General features: G+C 49.0%; 1 protein-coding gene across 1 annotated transcript in view; it reads right to left on the reverse strand.

The window, feature by feature from the left end:
* Positions 1-11,278, reverse strand: part of CLMP (CXADR like cell adhesion molecule) — a 108,152-nt gene extending 96,874 nt beyond the window's left edge. Inside the window, exon 1 of the mRNA XM_090291762.1 lies at positions 11,188-11,278. Within this exon, the coding sequence (XP_090147888.1) occupies positions 11,188-11,218 (31 nt within the window). The 5' untranslated portion in view covers positions 11,219-11,278. The remainder of the gene's footprint in view (positions 1-11,187) is intronic.
* Positions 11,279-18,432: the final 7,154 nt, after the last annotated feature.

The following is an 18,432-nucleotide window of genomic DNA, read 5'->3' on the forward strand; positions in this document are numbered from 1 at the left end:
ATGAATTTGACTTCAAAGGCAAGAGAGGTAAAAACAAAAATAAATGAATGGGACTGTGTCAAACTTAAAAAGTTTCTGCACAGGAAAAACAACAACCTGTCAACAAAACAAAAAGGCAACCAACCAAATGGGAGAAGGTATTTGCACACAATACCTCTGATAAGGGGTTAATATCCAAAATATATAAAGAACTCATACAACTTAACAACAAAAACCCTAACAATACAATTCAAAAATGGGAGGAGGACCTAAGCAGACATTTCTCTTAAGACACACAAATGGTTAACAGACATATGAAAAAATGCTCAATTTCACTAGCTATTAGGAAAATGCAAATCAAAACGACAATGAGATACCACCTCACGCCTGTTAGAACAGCTATTATCAACAAGACAAGTAATAGCAAGGGTTGGAGAGGTTGCAGAGAAAAAGTAATCCCCATTCACTGGTAGTGGGGATGTAAATTGGTGTAGACATTGTGGAAAACAGTATGGAGGTTCCTCAAAATATTAAGGATAGAGTTACCATATGACCCAGCAACCCCTCTTCTGGATGACTACCTGAAAAATTCAAAAATATTTATTCACAAAGATACATGCACCTCTATGTTCAACTGCAACGTTATTCACAGTGACCAAGACATGGAAACCACCAAAATGTCCCTTTGATAAAGAGTTGAAAAAAGAAGATGTGGAACATATATACTATGAAATACTACTCAGCCATACGATAAAATACTGCCACTTGCGACAACATGGATGGATCTTGAGAATATCGTGCTAAGCGAAATAAGTCAGACAGAAAAAGTCAGCAACCATATGATTTCATTCATACATAAGATATAAACTGAAAGCAACAAATGAACAAACAAGACAAATAAAAACTCAGACACAGACAACAATAAGGTGATTACCAGAGGAAGGGGGTGGGGGGGGAGTAGAAAAGAGAAATGGGGGCCAAATATATGGTGAAGCAAGGAGATTTTACTTTGGGTAGGTAAACACACATGCAGAATACAGATTTATTACAGCCTTGTACACTTTAAACGTGTATAATTTTATTAACCAATGTCACCCCAATAGATTTAATTAAAAAGAAAAGATATTCTAGGAAGAGGTAACAGGTACTAGATACTGTAGTAAAGAGGTAATGTATTTTTATAAGCTTACATTTTACTCTCACTTGTTTATGTGTTCACTCATTCATCCGTTTTCCAAGCACCTAATGTGTGCCAACCACGAGGCCTGGTGTCACGGACAATAAGACCCTGTCCTCCACTCACACTCAACAGGAAAGATGGAGAAGCTGACTACGATGTAATGTGACATAAGCCATTCCACAGATGTGACCAGGAGGCTATGGGGTACTGACGGGTGCGCGGCGCTCTCACCTGGGAGTGGCAGATCCGCCTCCCAAGATGAGAGGAGAGGATCCCACGGTCTTGAGGGGTGGGTAGGAGCTGGTCAGGGAGAAGTGGTGAGAGGCAGCCGGGCAAAGGGGATGGTGAGTCAGGGCACAACGGTGATAAAAAGCAAGGCGGGAGGCCTGAGGGCAGGCCAGGGCCGCAGAGCACTGCCTCTAGCAAATGTTTCAGGAGGGAGCTCTTTGTCAAGGTTGCCGGTGTGAAGTCAGAGAAGTGCGCGCGGGAGCGGGACAGAAAGAAAAAGAGGCAGTACGTGAAACATGAGCTTTCCGGAGTTCCTACTCTCCGCTCTGCTCTTTGTGTCTTTCTGTCCCTCTCTATTTCTCTGTGTGTCTGTCCCACTCTGTCTCTCTGTGTGTGCGCGTCTCTGCTTCTCCTTCCTCCGTCTCTGGTTTAGGGCAGGATCTGAGAGACGGCCATATGGCGCCCAGAGAGAAAGAACACCAGGAAGGTCAGGCCAAAGTGGCAGGCATGTGAGGGACCGTCACCTGGATTCCTCAGAGCTTGGGAAGCAGCAGGACTTCGGGGACAGAGTGGGAGGCAGTGGAGCAGAGAAGGTGGCTGCAGAGAGGTGGCCCCGTTTCCAGCCTTTCCTTCTCTGAGGGTGGGGCGGGGGGCGGGCCGAAGCTTGCTGCGCTTCTCCGCCATTGGCTGGAGCGCGGGCGGGGATGGAGCTCCACTGGAGGAAGCAGATGGACCTGGACCATGGAAACCCAGACCCTGCAACCTGGTCCAGGGATTCATTCCGAGTGGGAATTCTAGGTCTGCAGAAATCTGGGACATGCAGCTTAGCCCTTTTTCACAGAGAGGGAAATCATACTCTTGGCTGTTGGGGTCAGTGGAAAAAAACAAACATTTTTCTTCTCATCTTGAGGTTTTCCTTTCCCTCCAAATTTAAAAAGGGAATATAATTCAACACACCTTGAATATGGGTGTTGGGCTTACTGGGGCCTAATTTTGGTCAGGATAAACGACTGCCAGAAAGTTGGTGAATGCGGGAACTCGCACCTCCTCACCAGGCAGACCCCTCAGAGGCCAGGTGGATTTGGTTCAAGTGGCCTCCAGCTGATGTCACTGTATGTATGTTACTTGTCTGTCTCTGCATTCTCATCCCCAGATCAGAGGTGAAACAGAAGGCAAACTCAGCTCTGGTCCCCCGCTTTGCTGTATTTAAGCTGTACAGCCTAGGATAGAACAGCTTACCTCTTAAGGCTCACTTTTCTGACTTAAAAATGTGGATAATAATACCTGCCTCATGGGTTACTGAGGATACAAGAAATGACTCGTGTGAACACAGGGCCTGGCACATAGTTGGTGCTGAATAAAGCAGGACTTGATGGCAAACAGAACCACCCAGGATTTGCCCAGCTGGGCCAGCCCAGCTGGGCACAGGGATTCAGGAGCAGGTGGAGAGAGGGCAGAGCCTGAGAAAAGAAGGCCCGCACACTGTGATAGCGCTTTGGCGTGGACGGGCACCTCTGGCCTCGGACTACAACGCATCCATTTCTCTTCCAGAGCAGTTGCAGATAGTTGGGGCACAGATGCGATTCTTAGGGTCCTAGAGCAGGCTGGCATTCTCTGAAGGGCATTAGGGAACTCATCGGCAGGGTGGAGAAGCAGCAGTGGCCGCTGCCCCGAAGGCTGGTCCTGCTCTGTAAACACCAGGAGGTCAGCTGAGTGCCAACAGACCCTCTGAATATCCGCAGGCTCTGCCTCTCCCAGCGAGGAACGTGAAGTGACTGGCCCAAGGCCACACGATTGTGAAGCTATGAAGTGGCTTAGCCAGCCTCAGAGCCAGGGTCTGAGGACCCCGGGGCCAGGTTCTTACGGAGGTTGCTGTGTGGCTGGTCCACATGGAAGCCTTATCTGCCCTCTGCTCTCCCCTCGAAAAGTGACTGGAAATAATTGGAACTGTCACTGGAAGTAATGAGAAGTGACAGAGGCTGGGTTAGAAGACTTATTGCTCCTAGTCTGAGTGACCGCTACAAACCCAAGCCTGAATTTAAGCAATGAAGTCTCTGAGGTCTGATCCTCTCCCTCCCTCACACCCGCACAATGAAGAAAAAGTAAGACTGTCAGGGATTGAGTCTCTATTCAATGTTATGGATTTCTTCTAGAACAGCAAATTCCTTCTTGGCTTGATTCTATTTGCTTTCCATGTGGGCAAGTACCATTAAAACCTTGCATGAATAGACCACCATGCTTAATAATTAAGATACAAATTCATTGATATATCTCTTTCTCTCTCTTTTTAAAAGCATCTCATGAGGGATGAGAAAATTGAAGTAGCTATTTCGCTGGCAGGTTGTGATGAAGAATGAGACCATAACCTTCACTCGGCAAGGCCATCGGGAGGTTCAATCCCTCCAGGAAGCACTTGGCTGAATGCCCAGGACACGCACCACTTAACGATCCGTTCTGGGGAGGATGCGGGTGATCCATCAACACCCCTCACTAACGTGCAAGTGCCATGAGGGACGGAGGAGAATCAGACACAGCACCAAAGACCTCCAGGGGAAGACATGCCTATCTGCACAAGCGCCTGCTGAAATGGCTTCCCCGGTGGGGCTCCTAGAAACCTTGGTGCTTTCCCCCATTATAGCACTTCCACGTACCTAATTCCTTCCTTAGGAGCACGTCCTGTCCACTGCGTATTCTCAGACGGTACAACAGGAGCTCTGCTTTTTACATAACTGGGGTCTCAGAGCCTAACCCAGGGCCTGAACGATAGATGGCAGCTCCCTTCCGTAATTCTTTTGTGGGTGACGGTGAGTGAACGAGGTGGAAGACGGCACAGCGCACACGTGAGTGCTAACAGTGACCCTAAGAGGGCGGCCCAGGAGCTGCCGCAGCCATGCGGAACTAGAGGGGGCTCCAAGAAACTGCTCCGTAAACACCAGGCGGTCTGCGATTTCAGCTTCGCGTTCTCACCCTCTCCTGATGCTGTTTCTCCACCTTCCTCTGTTTCCTCTTCCTCCTGCTCTCCTTTCTTTCCTCTGTCACCAGTGACAGAACTCTCCAGGTCCCCTTTACTGGCTGGCTTCAGAAAAACCTCTGCTGTTCCCCGCCAGCCGAGGAACTCTCTGAAGATGTTTGGCCACGGTCCCTTCTCGGTGTGAGCCCAAGGAAAACAGCTTTCCCCCCGACTTCCACCGAAACAAAGCAGTCTCAGTCTCGTCCCCACCAGACTCTGGCTCAGGCCGCACACCGAGCGACCCAACCGTCGCTAACAAAATAGAGGTGGTTTGATTTCAGCATTCTTCCCCGGTGCGGTCTCTATGGTGCCAAAGGAAATAAACTTCTCTTCCAGAATTCAGATAGTTAAGAAGCTCAGATAACCAAACATTTTCTTTTTTGCTATAGTCTGCATTGGGGGGAGGAGGGAGTTGAGGAGGAGAAGTAAAAACTGCTGAAAACAGAAATTTCACTAGAAAAAGCGACAGATTGAGCAGTCATACCCAATCATACATGTTCACCACCCACGGGACTGTGTGTTACACGGAGAGCTCATACGTATGACTCCAATGCAGGCAAGGTCTCCATGGCATTAACTCTGGCAACCACAAGGGTCTCCTGACGAGAGGAAACAAGTAGTCCATGCACGGTATATGTAGTCATTCTGGGTTATGAACAATAGTCATTAACCCAAACAAACCATTTCTTAACCGTCTGAACGAAATGGAAAGGGAGGAGAGTGTGCTAAATGTTCCTTTTCCCCCGTGGGACTGATGGCGTGAAACCCTGTAAACAAGCATCGGCTTCAGCCTGCCCCTCTTCTTGGTAGCACACAAACCTCCCTTTCAGAAGAACTACGTGCCTCCTGGTAAATGGAAAGCAAATGTCTTGGAATCCAAGCGCTGCGCTGGTGTCCTGGCCCAGCTGTTTGTTAACAGGGTAATCTTCAGAAACTCATTTCATTTCTCTTAGCCTCAGTTTGTTTATCTGTAAAATGGCATGATAATGACGTTTGCTTTCCAAGAGTGATCTTAGGATGAAATAAAGTACGTTAGCATACTTTGTAAACTGCTGAACTTTGGACAAATTTAGAAATGAATTCTACCGTCATAATAATCCACATGATGCTCTCTCAGCTGCTATAAGTGAACTAATAATTTATAATTCATATTTCAATACCCAACCACAAATTCAAATCTATGCAAGGAACCCATTAAGCTGCATACTTAATGGGTACACATTATGATATACAAATTATGCCTTAATTTAAAAATCAAAACAAAAAGTGCTTAATGCTTACAAACCGTTTCACACAATAGACCCTCTGTGCAGAAGTTTGTCCTGGGTGTCCACGCCTGGGGGTATTTTGTAGGTAACTCTCCTGAGGAAGAGCTCCTTTGGTATTTCAGCTATTAAACTTCCTGGGCCAGGGTCTGTGGCTGTCCACCCTGATCCTGAATAAGGTTCCCTGGCTGACAGTGCCCCAGTGCAGTTCCAGGATGAAGTCACTGCTGCTCTCTTACACCAGGTAGTCAGCCCTTGTGGATCTATAATCACAGGTTACCAACTGCCATGCATGGACAAGTGCCTGAAAATATCAGATAAGTATGGTTACACTCATGTGTTCCTGATCACAACCACGTCAAGACCAGCCTGCAAATTCTCAGAATTAAAAAAAAAATCAGCCCTGACCAGTGTGGCCCAGTGGACTGAGTGCCGGCCTGTGAACCAAAGGGTTGCTGGTTCGATTTCCAGTCAGGGCACTTGCCTGGGTTGCAGGGCAGGTCCCCAGTTGAGGGCGTGCAAGAAGCAACCACACATGGATGTTTCTTTTCTTCTCTTTCTTCCTCCCGTCCCCTCTCTCTAAAAATAAATAAATAAAATCTTTTTAAAAAGAAATCAGAGAATGTTAGTGGTATAGGAAACATAAAGAGAACCTTAGTCTAGTAATCTCATTTTACAAAGAAAGATACTGAGGCTCAGGGCGATATGACTTGCGCAGAATAACCCAGTAAAATTATGAAGGGGTTACAGTTATTGAGTTTTTGCTGTTTATTGTAGGCACATGCTCACATGGTTGGGATTTTGGGTATACTCTCTTTGTCCTAAACACACCAGACATTTTACAGGCACTGAAGAAGTTTCCAGGATTTCCCGTTATGATGGCCAAATTGAAATGTTACGACATCTGCCCTACTTTTTAGGCAATGTCTCAACATAAAAGCCAATGCCAATTACTCTTCAGCATTTAGCTTAGTTAACTGAAGCTTCTGAAGAGCAACTTTGATCCTAGAGCTCAACTGCATGAGTTGGAAAAGAGGGAGAATCCTCTTCTATTTTGAGAATATGTGATTGGACAGATCCTAGAATTGGGGTTCTCATCTTGGCCTTCCTACTAAGCTAGCTGTTTAACTTCAGCCAAATCTCTCCAAACCATCGATTCAGAGAGTCTTTTAACTTTCCCCCATATCTGACCATTTTTGACTTTACCTTTTAAAAATGTCATCATTAGGTATATTCATAAAATACACTCATATGTACACTGCCCAGCTGAGCACAAGACAAAAACTGGATGAGACAAGATACATGCCTGCTGGGAACCTATTATTATGATGACCATCATCATTAATGTGGGAAGATGAGGCAAGGACATAGAATCCTACTGACATCTGGCATCAGACCACAGACCAATGGACTATGCATTCAAGCCTTCCTTAAACGCATTTTCTGGGAAACAAACCTCCTTCCCCACCCGGGCACAAGTTTCAATGAAAAAGTATTGTTAATCTGGTACTAACATACTCAATATAACAAAGTAAGTTTGTATAACAAATATGCTATCTGGTCCCTGTCCATGTGATGTTCTATGTACAGTTAAAAAAAATAGTACTGATGCTATTTTTGCAGTAATGGACAGGGAAGCACAAAACCAGGCTGAATTAAAACTGGGCTCCTCATAATTGTGTCCTCTCACTAAGAGCAATAATTGTATACATCTTTTAACTCTCTTGACTTCAAATGTTCCAAATGTTTCAAAAACCCAATTATCTTAACAAAGACTTCGCCAGCTTTCAGCTACAGAAGGTACTGAAAGTGGAGCCCAGGTGGCTGAGACACTCATTGCCCCTGTCTACACACAGCTTACACTCTAAGGGGGATCAGATAAGCATTCAGATCATCATCCTGCAAATGCAGAACAACAGAGAGGCTACTGGGATTCAAAGGACTGGAAGAAAATATATCCTGTTGGTGAAATCACAGATGGGCGTGTGAAGGAAGCTGCATGTGCGGTGAGACTTAGAGGGTAAACAAGATTTTGACCTCTAGGGGTGGAGCATAAGAGGGCATTTTTGGTGGAGAGGTGATCATTAACAAAAGCATAGAACTGAAAGGAGCAGGGGACATGTTTAGGGCCCAAGAAGTAATCCAGGTTCTCTGGACAGTTGTCCGGAGGCAGGGAGGAGAGGAGAGAAATGATATTCTATAAAACCTACAATATAAGAATAAAGTATTTGTACTCAATATTATAAGCAATGGAACCTAAAAGGTTTATGGAAGATGGGAGTAAGATCATAGAATTACAGAAGTTTTGAACTCAACATCCCTGCACCCCCATTTTACAGACAAGGGAGTCAGAATAGGAACTCAGACAGGTTGCTAGATTCCAATTCCAAACTCTTTGCATTGCAGCAGCTCTTTGACAGGGTTACCCTGGTAGCGGTGTGCAGGGTGGAGAAGACAGAGTTCAGGCAGGAGAGCGGTGTGGCATCTGTTACAGAGTCTAGGAGAGAAGTTCAGGTGGAATAACGGGGAGCTGAGCCTCAGGGAGAGAGTTAAGGGGTGGTGGTCAGAGGATGGGATAGGGTTTGGGAAGCCCATGAAATCCCCCTTCCCTTTCCTCCATAGGGCTCAGGGTCGTAATTTTTCACTCACATCAGAAAGGCAGGCATTTGATTCAATTCATTGGCAGGTCCAGAAAACAAGGAGTCAACTGGTCCATTCTTGTTCTGACTATGAACTCTTAGCCCTCCCAATTTCCTTTAAATAGTGTGCAATCTCTAGAAAAAAAGAAGCCAGAAACCATGCCAGCGGTGACCAGAAGCAGCCCTGGAACTGTTCCTTCAAGGGCCCACTGGATGATTCACGCAACTTGGAGGCTTTCCTTCCTGGCTTTGCTAAAGAGTGCCCAGGCATACCATGGCCCCAAGCCACTTTGCAAATAAGGCCCTTCCAGCCCACAGGGGCGCTTCCCCAGGGGCTCTGATGCCCGCAGGATGTCTGAGCAGAAGGGTTCCTTTGGTGCTGCTCCCCTCAGATGCGTGTCTCTGGCTCACCAACCTCACCCCGAGTCTCCTGCCTTGTCCCTCGTCCTGACCTTCAGCTCATCCTCTCTGTAACTTCTTACTTGAGCTGGTTCCTCAACTTAGAGCTGGGATGTCATGAATCTGAGTATGTTTGACAAAGGTATAGATGTGGCAAAGCTCAAGAGTAGGTGTGGATGCTGAGCTTCCAGTTGTGCAGAATTTGAAGTCAGCAGTCCACTTTGTCTCTCCTACATGGCCTATCGTTTGTAACAATTCATAAAGACAGAACCAAGAAAGAAATCAGGAGGGGTAGCTTCTATCAGAAAGATAGAGTATCAACCCAACAGATTATTTTCTCACCAGAGGAATGATAACACATAGTAGGAACCCAATAAGGACCGGCAGTGAATCAGTGACATCTTGGGCCCATGTCTTGGTCAGTTCCTCTTTTTCATGAACTAAGAGAAGAACCATCATCAGGTCAGTTGATTTCAATTGACCTGGAGGGCCAAAGTCACCTTTCACTTTCCACTATAAGCTGTGCCCCATGTTGCTTGGTTTCCCCTCCTCCAGACCCTTCTACAGGACAGGAGCACAGGACATCTCAAGCTCCATGTGGAGGACCAGACTGGACCTTGTAACAGAGAACACCTTTGGGAGTCCTTCTGTCCTGACCAGTAGCATATGGTGGTTTTGTGAGCAATCTCTGGAGGCAGACGACCAGCATTCAGATCCCATCTCTGCTAAAGATGAGCCTATGCCCTTGAGCAAGTTACCTGACCTCTTTCCACCTTGCTTTCTTCATCTGTAAAATGCGAATAATAAAGTGGGTAGCCAAAAGGGTTGGCATACAGACTAAGCGAGTTAACAAGATATAAAGTGCTCAACCTAATAAGTACTTAAGAAATTCCAGCTTTTTTTTTTAACAAGGCAGCTCTGATGTTTGAGTCTACTGAACATCTGGTGACTGGTAGCTTAGGGGTAGAGGCCAGTAAAGGTGACAAAGGTGCTATCTAATTATGCCAGCTGTGCACAGGAGCAGTATTGCAATACCTGGCAGTATCTAAAAGAGCTCAGAAAATAGTGGCTCCTTACCTGCTTCCTTGAGCAATAGTTCTGGCTAACCCACTTCCTGTAGCCCTCTCACCTGGGTGATTATCGTTGGCATAAGGCTGACCTACACAGGCATGCCTATGGCCTAGTTGGTTTGTAAGGTTTCAAAAAAAAAAAAAAAAAAAAAAAAGAAAAGGAAAGAGAGAGAGGGAGCTCTCTAGGCAGCTACTTTGGGGTGACTTTTTAGTGCCTTTTTACTTTTTGGGGGGCGGTTTCTAGACATCAGGCCCCAACAACCTCCTGGTGTTTTAGGCTGCCTAGCTTGTTAGAACTAGGAGGGACTTAGGAACTATCTGGTGGTCTTGTTTTGGAGCTAAGGAAACTGAAGCCCTGGGTAGTGAATAAATTTTCCAAGGTCGCCCAGTCAGTCAGTTCAAAACTGACTGGTGGCCTGGCGTCCAGGGTAGGGCTCACCCTACCACAACAGCCTGGCTCTTGGTTTTCTGAACTCCAGTTGACTTTTGATCCTATCTCCAGGTGAAACCCACACTTGCTCCTGCAGATCTTGACTTCTCTTCAGTTTTCCTGACTGTGTTCCCTGCTCCAGGCATCTGGATAGTCACACCTCCCTCTTGTCAGCTCCTAGTGCACAGTCCTCGATGTGTTCTGTCCTGCCCACTCCCGCAAGCCTGCCTGTCCCTGCCCAGGAGAATCTGTACCTTAGGGCTGCTTCGGCTTCCGGAGTCCTGCCTGGGTGACACCCAGAAGGGACACACAGGGGGGCTCCTCTCTTTGCCCCAGAAACTGTTTCTCTCTGCTCTTCTCTGCCACTCCATTTTTTTCTGTCTTCTTCCCACTCTCTGCTCAGTCTCCCTCAGTCTTGCTCTTCTGCTTCATATTTCCCTTCTCCTTTCTCTCTCCCTTTCAATCCTTGCCCTTTCCCTCTTATTCCTTCCCCGGGTCATTTTCGAGTTTGCATCTTCCTGGTTCTCCTGGTGCTCTGCCCCTTGCCTATCCTCCTCTCCCCATCTCTCCCCCCTCCCCTTCCGCTGACCCTTCAACACATCTGTTTCCAATCTGGGCCCTGGAGGCGCCTGTTTGAAACAAAAACCTCCCCCCTCCCCCCTCAGGAACCTGGCACAAGAATTCCTGAAGAAGCCTTCCTTCCCCAATCCTCTGGTTTCCCCACATTCTCCTGAAACTAAACACCAACCCCCCGAAAGACTCTCCCCATCAAATGGTTCACAGCCAACTGGACCAGGAACCACCTCCAGCCCCAAGTGTGCTCCACGGCCAGATGTGCTCCTCCGCAGCCGGGATGCCGGAACGGAGGAGCCCGGCTCACTCCGGGGGCTGCGGAACGACAGTCAGTCCAGAGCCAGCGTTCGTCCCCGGACGCAGGCTTGTGTTTGCCCTGGTCAGCCGGCCCCCCGCCCGCCCCGAGGCACTCACCTAGCCAGAGGAGGAGGAGGAGGAGGGTCATCCCGATGCCGGGCGTGGGTGTCTCCCAGTTCAGCCGCTGCTTGGCGCCGGGGCGGCGGGGCGCAGCCGACGGACCTCGGGCGAGCTGGGCGCGGTGCCTCCGGGTGTTTGCGGGGTGACTGCGGCCATGTGCCGCCGCGGCAGCGGCCCCGCGCCACGCGCTCCCGCTCGCAGACGGGCTTTCGGCGCGCGCCCCACCGGCTGGAGCCCAGACGGGAGTGGGGACCAGGGTTGGGGAGGAAAAAGCGAGGCGGAAAGACGCCGCTGCTCCTGGAACACTTTCCCCTGTTTGGAAAGAAAAAGGAGTGGAGAAAGACGGGGAAAAAAATAGAGTGAGCTGGAACCACATGGTTGCCTCCTCCCTGCAGCCCCTCCCTCGTGGCTCGCCCCCGCCCTCCTAGCGTTGGGGTGCGCGGCGGGGAGCAAGCCGGCAGGGCCGCACCTCTGCCCGGAGGGGACCGGGGCGAGCAGAGGCAGGGTGGCTGGCGGCGCGAGGTGCAGGGCGGGGTCTGTGTGGGAGAAAGTGGGACCCCCTTCAGCTGGGAGCCCAGCGATGAGGCCTCGCCAGTCTGCCCGGCCTCTGTGCTCACTCTGACCTCTCCACGCCTCTTGCATCCCGTTTTCTCACTCACATGCACTGTCTGCTTCCATTTCTCTCACAGATCGGTTTCCCCCCACCCCCAGGCACCTACACTCTTCCTGCTGCCTCGCTCTCAGCTCCTGCCTCCCTCCTTTCCTTTCTCTGTTCCTCCCTTCCCTGGCCTCCCGTCTGGTTTTGCCAGCGTGACACTGCAGCGCATACTGACAGCTGCGCGCGGAGGTGGCGGCCGAGGCCGCGGGGCAGTGAGCCGAGAGCGTGCTGCCCTCCCTCCAGCGCACCGCCCGTGCAGACGCCGCAGCCTCCCGCGCCTGGCTCGCCCTCGGGCTGTCGGTCCGGCTCTGGTCTGGCCCCGTGCACCGCGGCACACCCGCGATCCCGGCGGAGCCCAGCTGTCCATCACCGGGGGTGCGGACCGGAGCTCCGCGGACGGACGGGGTCTGTTCTCGGGAGCCCCGAAGCAAACCGCACTGCAGGGGCCCCGCCAAAACCCGCACCACCCCCTTCAGAGAGACGGGAAGGCGGAGGGCGGAGGGGCCGGCGCTCCTGCTCTGGGGACGGGCCCAGGAGCGGGAGCGGCAGGAGGGGCCCTGGGGTTCCATTCTCGAGGACCCTGCCGCCCATGGCCAGCGGGTGGGGGGGCAGCAGAGGGCGGGGCGGGGACCTCGGTGTTCGGGGCCCAACTACCCGCGGCTCCGACGGCTCGCGCCCGGCACACGCGTCTGGGGCTCTGGACCTCCCCCGGTGGCCCCGGCCTCCGGGCTTCCTAGGCCACACTGAGGCCCGGGGAGCCGCTCGCTCACTTCCTTCGCACGAGCGCCCGTGCTGGGAGCCGGGCCGAGCTCTGAGAAGCGGGAGTGAGCCCCTCCAGCAGGGCAAGCGGGCAGACCACACGCCGACCCCCTCTCCAGGGTCTTCGATCCCAGGAGCTGTGGGGTCCTCTCTAATTAGCTAGTGCTTCTGGTTGTAATGAAAACCAACCCACCTCATAGCCGAAGAAAGCAGAGGCCTAGACAGGACTCAAGAAATCAGAGGGGGTGGCGCAAGCAGGGGGTGCTGGGCCAGGGCGGGCTGCGTCCCTGCGGGGCCTGCGCTGCCTCCTCCCGCGTCTGCAGTCGCCGCTGCTGAGCATTTGCTCCGAGCCAGACGCTCTTCCTGCGTTAAGGACACAAAGTGGACAGGACTCGGTGATTGACGTTTTTTAAACATTGGGAACTTGACTATCATGGCACCAACTGTGAACCAGGAATTGTATTAATTATTTAATATTTATCTTTTAATTTAATTCCTCAGACAATGCTGAGGGATGAGCATTTTTAAATCCATTTTAAAGATGAGGAAACTGTAACCTAGAGAAGTTAAGTATTTTGACCCATATTATATAACATTAAAACCCCTCTATCACAATATTAATAATCTAAAATATTGTTTTATATTATAAAGTGTTTAAAACATCTCTGGCTCTTTCCATTTTATACTTCTTGTCTAATAGGAGAAATATTCATAAACATAATTTGTGTATGAATGTGTTAAAACGTTAATTCTTAAAGGCTGAGGAAGGTGGTTTTTCATGATTTCTGCTTTAAAATTTTGTTTAGTATTCTGATATACTTTTAGATTTACAGAAAAGTTACAAAAAGTGTACAAAACATTCTTACATACTCTTCACCAAAGTCCTCCTTTCATTTCTCTCTAAAAGAAATATTTTTGCAAAAGTTTTACGCCCCAGCTCTAATCCTCCACTGCTGGTGGCCTCTCCCAGGAATCTGCTAACACTGTTTACTGCTTGAGGGTGATGTACACAGGACAGATGTGTGTGGGTGTAGGCAGAGGTGTATTTAAGCTCTCCCTGTTCAGGCTAAAGGTAACAAGAGGCAGTCAGCTCTAAGTCATTCATCACCAGCCCAGGAAATGGTTTCACTAGGCTGAGACTAGATCATAAACACTTAGTTTTTTCCCAGGTCCGAAGTCCTATAGCTGGTAGATATTTGGCATATATTCCTTGGGGAGAGTCCTTGGCCCTAGAGATGACTGTCCCTAAATTTGAAGCCTCCTTTCTGTTGTGCATTTGTGGCTCACAGAGCAGAGTGCCTCTGGGGTTGACTCTGTGACTCAGCAACCCACTGCCTACCTACACTGTGTCCCACAGTGACTGGGCTGGGTGCCATGGGGACCCAAAGAGGTATGTGGCAGTCTTTACCGTAAATGGACATCTCAGTCCAGTGGGAGAGAAAACATCAGCATGTGAAAACTTTCAACAAAAATACTCGAAAGTTATGTGGTTAAGTGGCAGAATGATTTATCCAGACAATAAGAAACACTGGGTATTCCAAGAAAGGACAGAGCCCTTCAGGCTGAGGTGGTTGGGAAGAGATGCTGGAAGAACACTTTTTGAGCCAGGCCTTAAGGATTGACTTCCATTTGAGAGAAAGACCCCAGGAGGACCACCGGGGGCACTCCTGGGCACATACATGGAGTTGGGTGCATTCAGGGGGCACCTAAATGAAATGAAATACAGAAAATGAAAAATTCATATTGGAGCAAAATGCCATGGAACAATTAGCTTAAAGTGAAATTGTGAAAGTCCTGAATGTGAGGCAAAAGATTCTGGAACTTTTCCAAACTCACTGAAAAAAATTTAGAAAAATGGACATTGATGGGAACCATAATTTAAGAAATGTGAATTAGCAGCTTTTGCTCAGAGGTGATCCCAGGAGTTAGCCAAGGATGGAGAGCTCTAGTACCCCTTTTATACTCATCACGCTCCTACCCCCATTCTTTAATATAGACAGTTGGCATTTTCTCAACATTTTGCAACGAGACATGCATATGCGGCTTCAAGGCAAGTTCCTTATTTTCCCCACTCTATGGGGAGCCAAAGACTGCCACCCTAACCTCTTCTCTAGAGGAATTCTGGAGCCACCTTAGGGTGCACATAAAAGATTGGAAGAAAATAGGAAGCAGAGGAACTGGTTAGAATCTGTTGCATTAAGTGGGGAGACGAGACAGGGACGGGGAAACAAATATAGACGATTCTTGGAGGGAAGATCTGACAGGTTAAATACTCAATGGTCATTGTGGGAGAGGAAGTAGAAGACAAAAGAGGCACTAAAAGTAACTATAAATGACCTAATATATTTTATATATGCTAAGATTAGTAGCAGCTATTTATTGACCTCCTAATATAGTTCAGGTATTACAAATGTTGTCAGTAAGCCTCACAATCCCATATTACAATGAGAGATTAAACAAATTGCTTATCATTCCCAGGTTAGTAAATGATTGAGGCAGGATTTAAAATCAGAAGATTGAAAGCCAGATATCTTACTCTCTTTTGATGCTATTACTAGCCAACTGAGGAGTCAAGTAAGTTAACTTGTCAGGAAGGGAAAGATAAACTTAATTGAGACATGGTAACTTAGAGGGGAGGATAAACCATTATCCATCTATCAGTTTATTCATTTATCCACCCATCTTTGAATTTTTAAAATCTATAATTCACTGAATCTTCTTTCAGCTCCTAGAATGTGCCAGCTCCTGGGAAGTCAATGGTGAGCAAGCATGAGCTGTCCTTGCCCTCCAGGTGCTATGGTGAGTTAAGGACGATGGACAGCAAACAATGACAATGTGGAATGAGAAATACCTGAAAGGGAGCAGGCAGAGTGCTGTGAAGCCGACTGTGGGCCTTGCACCGCGCAAGGGCTGCCAGGGAGGTCCTGTGGACCGGGCAGGAGGGGGCGTGGTGAGGACCTGGAGACCTGCTGTCATCTCACCTCAGAGGGTGCTGGAGAGCCACAGACCATGTCTCTCAGTGTCTTCGGGCTCCAGTGTCTTCAGGCTCCAGTGTGCGGCTCTGCCCAGGCGTCCCAGATGGAGACTTGGGGGCAGTGCAAGGGCTCTGGGCAGAAGGCAGACAGTTGGGGATCTCAGTGGCTTTGAGCCAGCCACCTCAGTGAGCCTTCCTCTCCTCTTTTCCTGACACCATTATGAGGAGGAAATGAGACTGTCACGAATGTATCTGCCACAGTGTTTAACACATAGGAGACTCAATAGACGCTGGTTCCTAAGATTCCATTCCCTGCAGTAAAAAAGAGCCAGCTCTGTCTCATTCCCTTTTCCTATTAAAACAAGGTCATCTTTACACAGACTTGGCTATCAGTGTGCCCGTCTTTCCCAGCTGGACAGTGAGAGGCCCCAGCTGGCTTTCAGGGTCTTGACTGAACAGTGCTGATGGAGGCTGTGTCTCGGGGGGAACCTGTGTGCCGAAGGTGGCTGAGGAACAAGGACTTATCACCAAGGTGGCAAAAGCAGCCACTCTCTTCTCAGAGGCCTGGGACCCCACTCAATCCCACACCATGAGAGGACAGTCCCCACTTTGATCTGTGTGCCAGCTGAGGGGACAAGGATTTGTGGGGCAAGTGTTCCCTATAGGACATTTGTTAGAAAGGAATTTGTCTCCGTCTACTTGCAAGGACCCAAGGTCCGCAGGCCTGTCCTTCAATCCCAGTGGAGTTTTTAGGAGGCCAGTGGGAGAGCCAAGAGTCAAGATGAAAAACAGAGAAGGTTTACGCCGCGGCTGAGCCTAAAGGTTTACAGCCGGGGTCTTGCTCTGCTGCCAACGTCCTCCCTGAGGTTAGCTGACGTGGGCTTCCCTGCACCTCCTCACACCCTGCTTTCAATTCCTGCTGAAGAAACTCCGTCCAGCTTCAGGCTTTGGAGGAAGACCGGCTGATTTCTTTATTTATTTAAATAAACAACAATTTTGTTTCTCGCCATTCTGGAAGGAGGCTGAAAGTCCAAGATCAGGGTGCCGGCATGGTTGGGTTCTTGCTGGGTCCTCACGTAACAGAAGGGCAAGACAGGCCAGTTTTGAATTCCCCTAACCCTCCGTACTGTGCCTAATTGGGCAAGTTTCTTACCCTCTCTCAGTCTACATCATTTCATTAATAAGATTCTCTTATGAGTGTTAAGGAGATTACGTGAACCCTGAAGGGCGTGGCTTGTTTGGTTGGAGCATCATCACATACACCGAAAGGCTGCAGGTTTGATTTCCAGTCAGGACATATAACTAGGTTGCGGGTTTGATCCCAGTTGGGGCATGTATGGGAGGCAACCGATCGATGTCTGTGTGTGTGTCTCTCCCTCTCTTTCTCTTCCCTTTTCCTCTGGTGAGGACTAAAAAGAATACTAAGGGAATATGGTCCTTATGTGCTTTCCATTCACTCAGCCCTGAAAGACGGTTCAGCCCGTAGGCCTGCCTTAGCTCCACCCTGAGCAGCGGCTGCCTCCACTGTCAAGCTGGATGGGTCCTTGGAGTTCCTTTCGGTCCAACTTCCTCATTTTTAGACTGAGACCTAGTCAGGGGATGTGTTATGTCAGGGTCACAGTCAAGTTAGAGACAGAGTCAAGCTTGAGGCCTGTTGCCTAGCAACCAGTCCATTCTCTTTCCAGCAGTGTGGAAAATTATCACACCAAGTGGCTCTGTCTCTTCCTGAAAGGTCTATAATGAGAACAGAAAACTCCACAGTGTCTGTTCACAAAAAAATAGGTGTGATGGGGTTCAGGGAAGAGCTGGGATTTTTATCTAGAAATGGATGAGGCTGTCGAAGCTGCGGACTAAAATGAGGACAATACGTGCAGAGCCTGAACAGGTCGCCGCCGTCCTGCGGGGAGCTCGGGGTTCTGTGGGCTGAGGTGCGGAGCTGCGCAGTGATGCGGCCGCTGTCTGTGGCCGCTGAGCTGAGAAGACAGGAGCGGAGGAGCAACAGCTTCCACCTTGCCAACCACCACATAGCCACAAGCACATGACACAAACTCAGGCCACCGTCTGGCATCTCTCTGGACTGGACGGCTCCGGGGCTAGGTGAGGCATGGGGCGGCTGTGGCCGACCCCGCTGTCTGAGAGGCATGGAGACTGGTAGGCCGAGCAGGAGGTGTGCCATCGGGAGACCGGGATAGATCCCTTTCTGGAACTGTCACTTACTGAGTTATCTTAAATTATTTAACCCAAGTCTGTTACCTAAAGAAATAGAGATGCTAATGCTTTGTAAGCTCTTTATTCTTTATGAATGTATCTGAGCTGGAGTAGAGGGTCAGTCAATCCAAGAACGGTTACTCTGTGTCTACAACAGACGCAATGGGGCCCCAGAGCCCTGCTCAGGGCTCAGGTTGGGGCCTCTTCCCCCTGACTTCAGGGATGTACTGAGCAGAAAGACAGTTCTGGAAGACCCTGGTTACTGGCTCACCAGCCCTGTTCCCAACAAACCTCCAACATAGAGGCTAAAAAATGTCTACACTCTCAGAACATCTCTTGCCACAGGAAGGCCATGTGACACAGTTCTAGCCAATGAATCAAGAACAAGAGAAGTTTGCTAGGGAGCTTTTGGGAAGCATCTGTTTTATACTCCGTGCAAACCAGAACTGGATTTTGCCTCTAAGGAACATCCAGTTTAAAGTGGGATATGCTCTTAAATAACTGTAAACCAAAGATAAAACACAGCCTTTGGGCCAAGAAAGGTATAGATGTAGTACTGTTGAATTTAAGAGGAGAGAGTTATTTCTTCCTATGTAATGATCAGGGACTGCTTCATGTAGGAGGTGGCATTTGAGGTGGGTAA

Source organism: Furipterus horrens, unplaced genomic scaffold, assembly GCF_987537825.1.
Source record: "Furipterus horrens unplaced genomic scaffold, mFurHor1.1.pri manual_scaffold_11, whole genome shotgun sequence".
Lineage (NCBI taxonomy): Eukaryota > Metazoa > Chordata > Mammalia > Chiroptera > Furipteridae > Furipterus > Furipterus horrens.